This window comes from Microcaecilia unicolor, chromosome 3 (assembly GCF_901765095.1).
Source record: "Microcaecilia unicolor chromosome 3, aMicUni1.1, whole genome shotgun sequence".
Classification (NCBI taxonomy): domain Eukaryota; kingdom Metazoa; phylum Chordata; class Amphibia; order Gymnophiona; family Siphonopidae; genus Microcaecilia; species Microcaecilia unicolor.
This window is the reverse complement of record NC_044033.1, coordinates 418,373,007-418,387,783: the sequence shown is the minus strand read 5'-3', so window position 1 is coordinate 418,387,783 and position 14,777 is coordinate 418,373,007. Positions and strand designations below refer to the sequence as shown.

Genomic DNA, 14,777 nt, shown 5'->3' with positions numbered 1-14,777 from the left:
CTCCCCTCCATCCACCCATGTCCAGCAACTGTCCTCTCCCCTGCCCTCTATCCATCCATCCATATCCAGCAATTTTCTTCTCCTCCATGAACCCTTCTATCCATCCATACACAGCAATTCTCTTCTCTCCCCTGTCCCCCCCCCTCCAGCCATTCATACCCAGCGAATCTCTTCTCTCCCCTGCCCCCCTTCCAGCCATCCATACCCAGCGATTCTCTTCTCTCCCCTGCCCCCCCTCCAGCCATCCATACCCAGCGATTCTCTTCTCTCCCCTGCCCCCCTCCAGCCATCCATATCCAGCGATTCTCCTTTCTCCCCTGCCCCCTCCATCCATTCATCCATCTCCAGCAGCTGTCCTCTCTCCCCTACTCTCTCCTCCATGTCCAACAATTTCTCCTCTCTCCCTGGGCCCTGCCTCTCCATCCATATCCATCGATGGCTTCGATGCTCCTCTCTCCCCTGCCATCCCACTCCAATGTCCACCTGCCCGCCTTCTTCTCCCCCCAACATCCCTCTTTTTGCTCCTGCCGTCCTGGGGGGGGTTAAATCGTTGATTTACCTCCATCGCAGCAGCCGCAGTGAAAGCCCGTCTCTAGCTTTCCCTTCGTTTCCTGTCATTGTCCCGCCCTCGCAGAAAGAGGAAATGACGTCAGAAAAAGGCGGGACACTGACGGGAACGAAGGGAAGACTAGAGACAGGCTTTCACTGCGGCTGCTGCGATGGCGGTAAATCAACTATTTAAACCCCCCAGAACGGTGGGAGGTGAGGTAAGCATGGCTTGTGGCGTCCTCCTGCCATGCTTACCTCACTTACCGCCGGGTTGCACCGCCCCTGGGAGCCAGCTTGCCTGCCAGAACAACCGGCTCGCAAGAGCTTTAAAAATTTAAAAACTGGCTCTTGCGAGCCAGCTCCAGCACACCACTGCCTTATATACAACCGTGTCAGGAGAAAGTCTCATACTGTCACAGGGACATAATATTCTATGTAATCTGCACCCACTATGTGAGTGAAGCCTTTTTTTTTTTGTGACTCGTATAATCATCGACAAAACCCCCACCTACCAAATTTTCACCCCTCAGTGTGTAAATTCTACATAAATAAATGTGTATTTGTTTTTTTTTTGTTTTTTTTTAATAAATCATTGTGCAAACATCACACTATGTATGACAGGCAGAAAGCGGTCACTTATCTTTGTGATCTGTGAATTCTCCGGACCTCAACAAGTTCCTGTTTCGCTGATGCTTTGTCAAGGGATCTAAACGATTCTCTGTAATCGTTTAGATCCCTTGACAAAGCATCAGCGAAACAGGAACCTGTCGAGGTCCGGAGAATTCACAGATCACAAAGATAAGTGACCGCTTTCTGCCTGTCATACATAGTGTGATGTTTGCACAGTGATTTATAAAAAAATAAGAAAAAAAAACCTAATAAAAAATACACATTTATGTAGAATTTACACACTGCGGGGTGAAAATTTGGTATGTGAGGATTCTGTCAATGATTATACAAGTCACAAAAAAAAAAGGACTTCACTCACATAGTAGGTGCAGATTACATAAAATATGTCCCTGTGACAGTATGAGACTTTCTCCTGACACTTACGGTTGTATATAAGGTACTTACTAGTCTACTACCACATTTTGAAGTTTAGAACAAATATACTGGGTTAGATGGACCATTGGTCTGACCCAGTATGGTTATTCTTATCTACTATAATAAAACGCACCCTGAACGTTCTGAGGACAAAGGTTCTGAACTCACAGCACAACGATAAAGGGTTCGTAAGTTCATGGTGGTGAAGCCATCCCACTGACAATGCCTCCCAGCCCCGCCCTCGCATCAAACGTGATGACGACGAGGGCGGGAAAAAGGAAAAAAAAACATTACCAAAAACGCAAAGCAACATAACAGGGACCTATCAGAACAAAGTACACGGCAAGAAGGGAGTAGCACTGCACACTAACAAAGCACGAAATGTTACCAGGCAACAGAACGCGACATAGAACGGACCTATCAGACGAAAACCCGGAAGAAAAAAGGGAGGAGCATTCAGCTGTAGAGAACCAATCACAAACAAATGCATCAGAATAAGGGAGTACAAAAAGCAGTACAAACAAGCACTTAACATCACTGACGGTGCTCCTGCTCAAGGTATGTGCTGCCGGCATAATCAACGTTCAGACCCCTCGGAGCCACAACCCCCCCCCCCCCTCCTTGCAAATGGACACCGGCATGAAATCCTCCTCCGCGAAAACAATCACCCTCCTCCCAGAACGAAACCCTCACGAAACGATTCACCTCAGCACTTACATGTCTGACGCATAAGCAAAAAAAAATAAAGCAGACCCCTCCGAGTCACAACCCCGCCCCCCCCTTGCAAACTGAAACCGGCATTAAAGCCTTCTCAGCTAAAACAACCCCTCTACCCCTCCTTCCAGAATGAATCCCTCCCGAATCTCAGTAAAACCACCCATCCCCCCATACTCGCCTTACTTCCTCAGCACTTACATGACTGCACTGGGATTCATAGCAACCCCTGTCCTGTAATTCCTCAGCACTTACATGTCTGACTCATAAGCAAAAAAAATAAAAAATAAAAAATAAAGCAGACCCCTCCGAGTCAAAACCCCACCCCCCCCCCTTGCAAACTGAAACCGGCATTAAAGCCTTCTCAGCTAAAACAACCCCTCTACCCCTCCTTCTAGAACGAACCCCTCCCGAATCTCAGTCAAACTACCCATCCCCCCATACTCTCCTTACTTCCTCAGCACTTGCATGACTGCACTGGGATTCGCAGCACGAAAACACTTTCAGTTCTCCATCCCCCATCCCTCCCCCTTTAAATTAAAAGACACACAATATCAAACAAACTCTGACACTCCCCCCCCCATCCTCCAACTGTTCCCCACAGCCAAACCACTACTACTACTACTACTACTATTTAGCATTTCTATAGCGCTACAAGGCGTACGCACTCCACAACAAATGCTGACCATCATCCACACATTTACAAGGACATGTTACAAATGTAATGAACAATTACAAAACAAATAAAACTTTTTAAAAAAACTGGCTTTTTTCAAAACACTTATATCCCTTAATATCCAACAGGAAAAAACCCCACATGCTAGCGCCCATTTCATTTGTTTTGGAAACGGGCCTTTTTTTTACTAGTGTTCATATAAGATCAGGTTTTAAAATTAAGAAATAGATAGAGCCTTCTCATTCAAATTGGTAAAGTAACCTTTCAAGAACTGAAGTACCCAAAAATCTAGTAATTTAAAAAAAAGCTATTTTCAAGGCTCAGAAAAGGTAACAGGCGAGAGCTAGCAGAAGAGAGCTGCGGACACCAAATGATTTAAAAAACAAAACAGGTGCTCAGAAGTAGGAGGAGAGAATTAGAGGCTGACCAAATTTCCATTATGGTGCCAAAATCCTTTTTCTGCCTGATTTCGTTTCCTGCCTTAACAGTAATTGGGCCTCCTCCCAGACTCCATCTCCCCTCGAGTCTATCATATAATCACTAGTGGTCTAGCAGTGTAGTTGAGGCAAGAACTCCAGTTACTCCTGTCCTAACTACACCACTAGATCACCGGGGATTGTAAGGTAGTCAAAGGGGGGAGGGGGGTACTGCAATTGCAAGCAATGCAGTTATGGATCTTGCGCAACAGCTTATATGGTAAATAGAGTGCTCAAAATAAATGTTTTGGATACAAAATTTTAGCAGAAATTTGTGGAGTGTGGTAGCCCTGTTAGAATATCAATGATATGCTTTGATGTCCCCATGCATACCTCCGACCCACCCCCATCCTCCCACCCTGTCAGACTGTCATAGTAATGCTTGAATGTTTTCACTTATATACACTGTCAGCTAGCACATTTGCTTATTTCCGATCTGACGAAGAAGGGCAACTTTCGAAAGCTAATCAAGAAATGTATTAAGTTATGTCCAATAAAAAAGGTATCATCTTATTTTCTTTTCCATGTTTTATTTTGTTTGATTTCTATTGATAGCAGAAATTTGTAAATCTGGCATAAGCTCCTTAGTATTAGCCTCTCCATGGAGTTAGGATGTCAGCTATCACTCCGAGTATGGCTCAAAGCCAGCCACCGTAAAAACACCATGGCTTTTAGTTTCAGTTTTTATTAGCTGTGTTTAGTACTGTGGGTTCTCTAGGGGTCTGTGCTGGGACTGCTGCTTTTTAACATATTTATAAATGATCTAGAGACAGAAATAACTAGTAAAGTAATTAAATTTGCTGATGGAACAACGTTATTCAAAGTTGTTAAATTGCAAGAGGATTGTTAAAAATTACAAGAGGACACTACGAGACTGGGAATCCAAATGGCAGATGACAAGTGCAAAATGATGCATGTGGGAAAGAGGAACCCAAACTATAGCTATGTGATTCAAGGTTCCATATCAGGAGTCATCACCCAGAAAAAGGATCTAGGTGTCATTGTTGATGACATGTTGAAACTCTGTCAGTGTGCAGCGGTGCCTAAGAAAGCAAACAGAATGTTAGGAATTATTAGGAAAGGAATGGAAAACGAAAATGAAAATGTTGTAATGCCTCCATGGTGCAACCACAGCTCAAATACTGTGTGCAATTGTGGTCACCACATCTCAAAAAAAAAAAGATATCGTGGAATTAGAAAAGATACAGAGAAGGACAACAAAAATGATAAAAGAAATGAGACAACTTCCCTATGAGGACAGGCTAACACGGCTAGGGTTCTTCAGCTTAGAGAAGAGACGGCTGAGGGGAGCTATGATAGAGGTCTACAAAATAATGAGTCGAGTGGAACAGGTAGACATGAATCGCTTGTTTACTCTTTCCAAAAATACTAGAACTAAGGGGCACATAATTAAGCTACTAAGTAGTAAATTTAAAACAAATCAGAGAAAATATTTCTTTATTCAACGTGTAATTAAATTCTGGAATTCGTTGCCAGAGAATGTGGTAAAAGCAGTTAGCTTAGCAGGGTCTAAAAAAGGGTTGGATAATTTACTAAAAGTCCATGAACCATTATTAAGTTGGACTTGGGAAAATCCACTGCTTCTTTCTAAGATAAGCAGCATAAAATCTGTTTTACTGTTCTAGGATCTTGCCAGGTACTTGTGACCTGGATTGGCCACTATTGGAAACAGGATACTGCCTGATGGACCTTTGTTCTGTCCCAGTATGACAACGCTCATGTTCTTATGTTCTAATGATCCTGACAATTCAACAACTTAAGAATATTTGTGAAAGAGAAAACATGCCTCCATTTAACTTCTTATAGCTGAACTACCTACTGAGTAAGGATCCCTATCAGAAAAGATATAGCATAAAGTTTACTACAGGTTTAGAAAAATTAGTGCATGGTCCTTTAGTTAATAAAGTTTTACTATACTGTTGATCACAAAATACTGAAAGCATCTAGTGATACACAGGTCAAATTAAAGTGAAATAGGAATGTGGCATGGAACACAACATAATTGGCAGTAAAAATATATACAAAGGCCTTGATTTAATAAATTTCAGCAATCTCGGCACAGCAAATGAATTCTGGATAAGTGCTAATCTTGAATGCAATACAACTACTTCTGATGTAGCAAGTACAGCAGAATAATAATTTAAAAAAGCAAAAACAAACTGCTGCTCTAATCTTAGTACAAACAGCACTTAAATGAGGCACATAAGGAATTATTTCAGAAGCAGTAAATTACTATAATTGTTGTCCCCCCTCCCTTTTTTTTTAAACTTTCAAGTTACCACTGCAACTTTAATTCATCTCCGGAAGTAAAGCAAAGTTTTCCTTTTCCACTGACCTCTATGTAGGTCAATGTAAAGTTTAAAACAACAACAAAATTAAAAAAACAAAAAAAACAGAAGGGGATCCACAAGTTGGGGGATTTCCTATAAATGGGATCGTCAAACTGGGGACCCATAAGGTTGCAAAACATCCCTTACCAGGACACCTGGCAAGGGTGGATGGGGAGGAGACCCTCAAGCATTGAGTCTCAAAAACTTCTGGTACTCCTCTGCAGACCAATACTGCTTACCTGGTACCAGGAAAGCATCTTTAGGCATTCATTTCAAATGTTGCCATCTAGAAAAATGGCAGTAGTCCAGCTGATGTTAATGTCATCTACAGAGGTTAAACTCACATCACTAACATCAGCCAGACCATCACCATTTTTCAAGATGGTAGCAGCTGAACTGTATGCTGGATGATGCTTCCAAGAATCATATAAGAGTGGCCTAGTGGTTAGGGTGGTGGACTTTGGTCCTGGGGAACTGAGGAACTGAGTTCGATTCCCACTTCAGGCACAGGCAGCTCCTTGTGACTCTTGGCAAGTCACTTAATCCTCCATTGCCCCATGTAAGCCGCATTGAGCCTGCCATGAGTGGGAAAGCGCGGGGTACAAATGTAACAAAAATAAAAAATAAATTACTGGCCCATGGCCCATAAGCAGTGCTGGAGGTTTGGAGGTGCTCTAGCCAAAAACTTCCCTGTTCCAAAATTGCACTCTAATCTCCTCTAATACCAATGCAGTGACATGAGAATTTCTCTGCCTATGAAGAATCACAGAACCCAGATCCAGGACAGCAAGGGCATGACTTCTTTATGCACTGTCTGCAGGACAAAGTCCATTTGTCAGGAAATACGAGGACTTCACTAGCCAAAAAAGAATTTGGGATGCTGCAGAAATTTGATTAATGAATGATTTAATAAACTCCACTGCAATCTCCAGGTAGTTTCTCGTTTGACATCCGCTAGGTTCCTGGAGGCTTGACATCACTGAGAAGATAGGGTCCACTGGGTAGTAGTCATGTGAAGACATATCAAGGCAGTGACATGCACAGTGAAGGCAATGTGGCCTAACCACCTCAACATCTGTCAAGTCATGACCTGTTGGCTGGCAAGGAACTGAGTGGCAAGAGTGACTAGAATGTCTGCACTCTTTTGTACTGCCTCATTTTTGTCAATACTTTGCCCCTTAGTCTCCGTGTCGAACTCTCCCACCCCAAATTAAGGGTGGGGCTTAAGATCTACTTTATTGCACATGCATAACCAACACTTGGAGGGCTGGAGCAGTCATGAGGAGCCAGTGCCCTATCTTGTCTTCTGTTAGATATTGGCTTTCTTCAGCATTTTTTATTTAGTGTTTTCTTCCCTTTCTCATTGTCCTATGAGATTATTAGTATTCCCTTTCAACTTTTCTTAATTTGAATTATTGTAAACCACTCTGATGAAGTTTGCCAAATAGTGGCCTATTAAATTTCATTAAATGAAACAAACATGTATTTGGAGGGGGGGAGTCCCCCCCCCCCCCCCATTCTCATCTGATCCTGTGAATGGCACAGTCACAGCTTCCTTGGGAGGGTGAAGGAATTGGAGGATATACACTGTTTCAGCCTGGGTTCTTCTTCCATCTTTGGCTTAAAATGACATTGCCTCCGCCATTTCCCAAACAAAACAAATAAAGGAAAGTTCCCTAGATGGGATTTTATGGGGAGAAGTTGGATCATATGGAAACTGAACAGAGCCCTTCTCTTCAGAAAACTGAGCAGGTTCAAAGTCAGAATCCCAGAAGTGCTTGAGGGATGAGAGACTGACATGCAGGATCAGGAGAGTGATCGTATTTGAGGATCTCAAGGCGGTGAAACAACGTGGCAAGGCAGTGGCTGTTGCCCGAAGAACACTAAGCTGCACAGAGAGCGGATTAACCAGCAGAAGAAAGGAGGTGTTGATGCCCCTATGCAAGTAATTTGTAATGCCCTACTTAGGAGTATTGTGTCCGGTTTTGTAGGCCATATCTCTTCAAGGACATAAAAAGACTTGAGGCGGTTCAGAGGAAGGCAACAAAGATGGTACAGAGTTTGTGCCATAAAACGTATAAGAGACTGGAGGACTTGAATATGTATACGCTAGAGGAGAGAGAGATATTATATGATACAGATATTTAAGTTCTTGAAAAGGTATTAATATACAAACACAGGTGCGGTAGAACTAGAGGACATGAATTGAGGTTACAGGAAGGTAGACAAGAGTATCATCAGGAAATACTTTTTCACAGGGAGGGTTGTGGATGCCTGGAGCACCCTTACAGGTGTAACAGCTCAGGGTAGGAGAGCCCTTGGGCCCCAGTCAGGTTTATGCTATTCATCTAGCCTGAAGGCTAGGCAGGCCCCAACTGGCAGCAGGTGAGTCATACCCTGGCAAGGATGTAAACAGAGGATGGCTCTCAGAACAGCCCTAATGCAGAGTTGGAGGGCCCGGAAGCCAGGAACACAGGAACAGAACAGAACTCAGGCTGGAACAAGGCTGCAACACACACTAGACAACTCTAGGAGACCTGTTGCAAATCATTGGTTGGGAGTCAGGAACTTCCTTATATACCACCAGACAGGAAGTGATGACATTTATTTATTTTGCTGCATTTATATCCCACATTTTCCCATCTCAGCCAGCATCCTCTTGCAGGCCTATAAAGGAAGTGCTGGGTTTCCAGGAAGTAAGCATTCTTCTTGGCAAGGAATGCTGCTGGACACCACAGAGAACAGGTAAGGGGCGTGAAACCAGGAGAGGTAGTAGAGTCAAAAACAGTGAGCGAATTCAAAAATGTATGGGATGGACACAGGGGATGCCTAAACAGAAAGAGGATGGAAACACAACATAGCTCTTATATTGGGCAAGAGTACTGGGAACTAAGGCTGAAGCAGGACAGACTTCTACAATCTGTGTTTCACAAATGGGAAAAGACAGGTGAGGCTTCGGCAACTCCAGTGTTGTAGATCACTTTCTCACATGCTGCAAGTAAAAGTGCTGTGCAGCTCAGGGAAGAAGGGGAGTGGTACTGGTAAGTTGAATACTGTCAGCAATACTTGGGGATGATATATGGTTATAACCAATCATGTCTGGCTGCCTATATGGTTGGCATGGTGGAGACTTGACAACCAGTGTTTAAGCATGGGTGTTTCGGGCATTCATAGAGTGGTGGTGTGGCTCTGGCCACCTTGTCAGGCAGACAATGAACCGTGCGGGTCTTTATCTGCCATCATTTACTGTGTTACTGTGAATGCGACCTAATGAACTCCAAGGGGGAGGGGGAGGTCAAGGTCTGGGTCTGGCTAGACTTTTGAACCTCAGTGGAAGTCAACCTTCACTGAGGGGCTTCTATACAAAGATATCCTCCAGTGTCTCTGGTGAAGCTTTCCCCCCAACATACAGCACACAATTAATTATTAACTGCAATTAAAATTTTAAATCACGATTAATAATTGATGCATTGCTTGCAATTAACATACAGTCCTAAAAAAACCTTCTCTTTTTTCCCAAAGCATTCCACTTAACCCTACTACATATATGAAAACAGAAAGAAAACTTCATTAATTGCTATAATATACAAACACCACTTACATAGGCTCCTTTCCGAAATCGGGAATCAAGTTTATCTGCAGGGGAAGAACTCAACACGTACTCTACCATGCTAACTCCAAGGCCTCCACTTTCAGATCGTGGGGATAAAACAGAGTTCATCTCACTGTTGCCATGAAAACTTTGTTCGGGCCTCCTCTGAACCATTATGGGTTGAGTCACAGAATGATCTGTTTAAAATAATACACACATACATATTAAATAAGCACACATATGCCAAGAAAAGTACACGAGAAAAATGCAATACAAGAATTTAACATATTTCAGAAATAGCTCTGGAAAGTATTACTTTGTTCTTTTTTTTTTTTTTTTACTTTATATTTTTATTGAATGTTTTAAAATATGTGTACAACATTTGCAAGAATCAAATCATTCCATATACACCACTGTATGATTCTTTTCCTTTACATTCTCTCCACATTCTGATGTTCTCGCTAATTTATAATACCACCATTGACCCTTCTTGTTCATGTCGCTCTATGTATGCTATGTCTTTACCTCTTTCCATAGTCTATACTATTTTGTAGCCTATTTAATTAAGGTATATCATTAGTTCTGTTTTATCCCCAGAACAGTCAATCCATATGGTGCATATCCTTCTTATGTTTAGCTTTCTATACATCATCCCTCTCTGGGAGCTCCTCCATCTAACTTACATTACCGTCAACAACATAACTTGTGAACTTTCACTCAAGTCTTCCACCCCTTCCCAACCAACCCTATTTTTCCTGTTGCTCCCCCCCCCCCCCAATTTCAGTTTTCTCCTTAGATGATGAGTTCCACCCTACCCCCTTTGGTCAATCGTGGTTTCTTATTTTCCCATATAAAGGTCATTATAGACTTTGCAGTTTCTGTATAAACGGTTTCAGGACTGTGATTGGTAACGCTTGAAACAAGAATAATATACGCGGTAACACGTTCATTTTGACCACCGCCATTCTCCCACACCAGGACAACCACTTACTTTTCCATCTCAACATGTCATTCCAAATTTGAACCTGCAATTTTCCTTAGTTGAGTTGAAATACTCTGTCCAAATTCCCTGGTATCTGTATCCCTAAATATCGAATTCTCTGCGGCGTCCATTTGAACTCATACCTCTCTCTCACTTCTGACACTACCTCCTCCTGTAGTGCTATTCCCATTATCTCACTTTTTTCCCTATTTATCTTAAGCCCTGGATATCTGCCATACTCCTCGAAGATCCCTTGGATAACTGACAGTGTGCCTCTCGGTTCTGTCACATAAAGTAACATATCATCCGCGAACAATGATATGCGGTGTTCTTGCCCTCCTACCCCCAACCCCTTCACCCCTGTGTGCTGCCGTATCTTCTCTGCCAATGGTTCTACATATAGGGCAAACAACAGTGGGGACATCGGGCAACCCTGCCTAGTCCCTCTGCGGATCGGGAAGAAGGTAGTATAATTCCCATTAATATTCAAACATGCTCTCGGATTCTCATATAGAGCTTCCATCCAGCGTCTGAAGTTCCCTCCTAGGCCCATTCTATCCATCACCTCCCACAGGAACTCCCACTGTACCCTGTCGAATGCCTTTTCCGCGTCCATCGACAGTAATGCCATTCCCGTGTCTGTTCTATGAGCCTCCCATATCACGTGTAATGTTCTTCTAATATTATCTCCCATTTGTCTCCCTGGTATAAATCCTGCTTGGTCTGTATGAATGAGTTTTGACAGTACTCTCCCCAGTCTATTAGCTAATACCTTGGCAATGATTTTAGCATCTACATTTAGCAGTGAGATGGGTCTATGTGACTCACATCTAGTCGAATCTTTTCCAGGTTTTGGCAGAACCATCACTCCTGCTTCCATCATAGATCTCGGGAGCTCTCCTCCTTCTAATACTCCATTTCCCACCCTCAGCAACCTTGGGCTAACCTCACTCTCAAAACATTTATAATACTGGGCCGTGAACCCATCCATCCCCGGGGCCTTGCCATTTAGGAGATTTTTAATATCCCCTTGTATTTTCCCCCCGTCTTATCGGTTCCCCCATCCTCCTACTCTCTTCCTCGTTCAATTTGGGCAGGGGGATCTGGTCCAAATATCGAGCTAAATTCTCCCACTTTTCCCCTTCTGGTGCTGTATATAGTTCTTTATAATACTTGAAGAATCCCTTTTCAATTTCTTTATCAGTATATAGCCATCCTCCCTTCTCATCCCATATTTTTTGTATCATAGTCCTTCCCCCTTCTGGCTCTCAAGCATCGAGCCAGCATGAAACTGATTTATTCGCGAATTCAAAGTACTGCTGCCGGAGCGTGTCTCATATATTCGACCTCCGCCATCTGCACCTGCTCCATCTCTCCCTAGTATTTTAAGTTCCACCCATACCCGTGGTGATGGATTTCTCTGGTGGGTCTTCTCCAGCTTTTGCAATTTCAACCTCAAAGCCATCATCACCTGGCCTTTCTCTCTTTTCTTTCTGGCTCCCCATTTAATCAATACTCCCCTCACTACTGCCTTCATTGCATCACACAGGGTCCCATCCCCCACCTCCCCTGTATCATTAACTCTCCAGTACTCCTGCATAGTGGCCTGTACCTCTTCTCTCACCTGTTCGTCCCCTAGTAGAGATTCATTAAGCTTCCAGGTCATATGTCGTTTTCCCTGTCCCCACCAGGGCATGATCAGAAATTTGAATAGGTTCTATTGCAGCCTCTTCTATCATCTGCACACAGTTGCGATGCACCCACAGCCCATCTATCCTTGTATATGATTTCGCAGCATTGGAGTAAAACATATCTCCGTTGCATACCACGTATCATCCACCACCCATCCACCAATTCCATCTGTCTCAGAAATTTGTGAAGTGCCTTTCTTCCCACACTTGATTGGTATCCCCCTCCTCCCGAGTGGTCTAGGCGTGCATCTGGTGCAATATTAAGGTCTCCTCCTACGATCACTTGTCCCCCTATAAATCCTTGTATTTCCTCCCACAAAGTCTGAAAAAATCCCCATTGTCCCGTATTAGGTGCATAGATGTTGATCAAGGTTATTTCCTTCCCCTGCAAAAATCCCCTTATTGCTACACATCTTCCTGACGTATCCTTGAATTCTTTTTGAATGATCAACCCACATGTCTGCCTAATCAGTATGGCCACTCCTCCCACTCTTCCCCCCCCCCCCCCGTACTTTGATGTGTCGTCACCTCCTTATATATTTTTTCTTGTAGCAAGTGTCCATCTCTGGGCCTTAAGTGTGTCTCTTGTAGAAAAACCACCTTCCACCTCAACCTTTTTAGTTCTTTCATTACCGGTGTTCTTTTGCCAGGATTATTGAGCCCATTAACATTCCAGGAGCCGATTCTCAAGCCCTCCCCCTCCCTCTTCCCCCCTCTTTGTGTTTCTCTTCCCCCTCCCTGCCCCCATTCCCTCCCGCCCCTTCTATACCCTTCCCCCTCTCCCCCCTTGGCCCTCCCTCTCTCCAGACTCTGCTTGGTCCATTGATCAGAAAGGATACTCCGCTCTTGCCCCCCCAGGCCCCCCCCAAAACTCTTTTTCCCCTGATGTCCCCTCCCTGTATCCACCCCTTACTCTATTCAAAATAGTGTCCCACCTCCCCTCTCCCTCCCCCCCCCCCAAACATTCCCCCGTTACATCAGTTTACCATCCAACCAACACGTAAAACTGTATGCTTGTCATAATGTCCAACTTATCTCCAGTCCGTCCCTCTTAAATCTTCATGAGGCGCCTTTTTCTTTTCTTGTCCCTCTTGAGGTCACCATCTGCCATGCCGAGTCTGCTCGTGGCTCTCTCTCCTCTGGCGGCTGTTGCTCTCGAACTGGGAGATCTTCACACCCCAATGCTCTAAGTGCCTCCCACGCCTCAGTTGGTGTCGTCATCTTTCGGGACTTTCCCGCCACTGTAATCCATATTGCGAAAGGGAATAACCATCTGTATCTAATCCCTTTATTTCTCATGTAGCCTGTCACTTCTCCCATAGCCCTCCGTTTTTGTAGCGTGGCTCCTGCCAAGTCTTGGTATATTCCTATCTTATAGTTTTTCCATTGGATAATCTTCTGTTGTCTGGCCTTTGCCAGTATCAGCTCTTTGATAGGGTAATCCAAGAAACATGCTATGATATCTCTTGGAGCTGTCTCTGAGGGCCCGCACTTCTATGCACTCGTTGCAAGTTAATATTTCGTTGTCCTCCTTCGCCTTCCGCATTAAGGATGCATTGGCACAATTCCTTGATCACCGCCTTGCAATTGCTGAAAATGTGTAGCTCAGGGATTCCTTTAAATCTTAAATTGTTGCGGCGGGATCTATTTTCCAAGTCCTCTACTTGGTCTTTTAGTTGCTGGATTTCCACCATAACTGCATGGGTCTTCATCTTTTTGCTCCGGGTTTCAGCCTGCACTTGCTCCATCTTCTCCTCTACTTCATCCACTCGAGTCCCCAGATCTCGCAGCTCCGTCCGAATCTCGCGGAGCGAGCTTTGGATATCTTTTCAGACCCCTTCCAGGTCCGTCTTCAATTCTTTGAACCAGCCTACTACTTCTGCCTTGGTGATTTCCTCCGTGTTCTCACCCGTTTCTCTGGGGAGTTCTTCCTCTGTGTCCATCTTTTCCCATCCCTGGCTGCCTCCCGTTCCGTCCAGTTTTGTTTTCCCTGCCTGGTCCGCCGCATATCGGAATTTTTTCAGGCTCTTTTTCGGTGGCATCTTTCGGTTCAACTGTTCGTTACTTGGCACACTGAAAAGTCATTGAAAGTTCGTTAACTATATTCTGTATCTTCCTCCCCCTCCGGGAAATAAGTTAACCTTGTATCCACTCCGCGTGCTGCCAATGATCCTGATCCACCTCTGCGGTCACTGAGCCATGTGCCAAGCGGCTTGTTCTCGCCCTCTTGTTCTTTTGTTCCAGGGGGTTTGTATCTTTTTCAAGTCAGTAAAATCTCTCTTTAATCCAGCTACAGTGTTTTCTTCAAGTATCTGGACCCCTCGGAAGCGGGTCTCTTCTCCTGCTTTGCTCTGTTTACTTTTAGGTCCTACTAGGTGCTTTAATCCTTTTAGCTTTGCCTGCTTCAAGCGCTTCCATGAGGGTAGCTTTCTCTCCACACTTGTTCCTCTCTACTTTCTGGCTCAGCACCTTCCTCTGCACTAGCTGCTTCTGGAATCCCCAGCTTCCTCCACCGCTGCCAGTCTTTCCACGTGGGGGGGGGGGGGGGGGGGCCCGCGGGTCAACCTAGCGCTACACTCGCCCTCAGATCTCTACCTCAGTCTCTGCTTCTCTCCCTGAGCGCTTAGACTCCAGGGGCCGCATCTGGGTTGCTCTTCCCCGCTTATTCAGGCTTTCCCACCTCAATGCAGGTTCTGTACAGA

At 44.4% G+C, this 14,777-nt stretch overlaps 1 protein-coding gene across 11 annotated transcripts in view; it reads right to left on the bottom strand.

Annotated features, from left to right (window-relative positions):
• PUM2 (pumilio RNA binding family member 2) overlaps positions 1–14,777 on the bottom strand; it is a 334,312-nt gene that overhangs the window by 230,405 nt on the left and 89,130 nt on the right. For all 11 annotated transcript variants that reach the window (XM_030198823.1, XM_030198814.1, XM_030198820.1 and 8 more), the window contains one exon: positions 9,412–9,599. In XM_030198823.1, the coding sequence (XP_030054683.1) occupies positions 9,412–9,599 (188 nt within the window). The remainder of the gene's footprint in view (positions 1–9,411; positions 9,600–14,777) is intronic.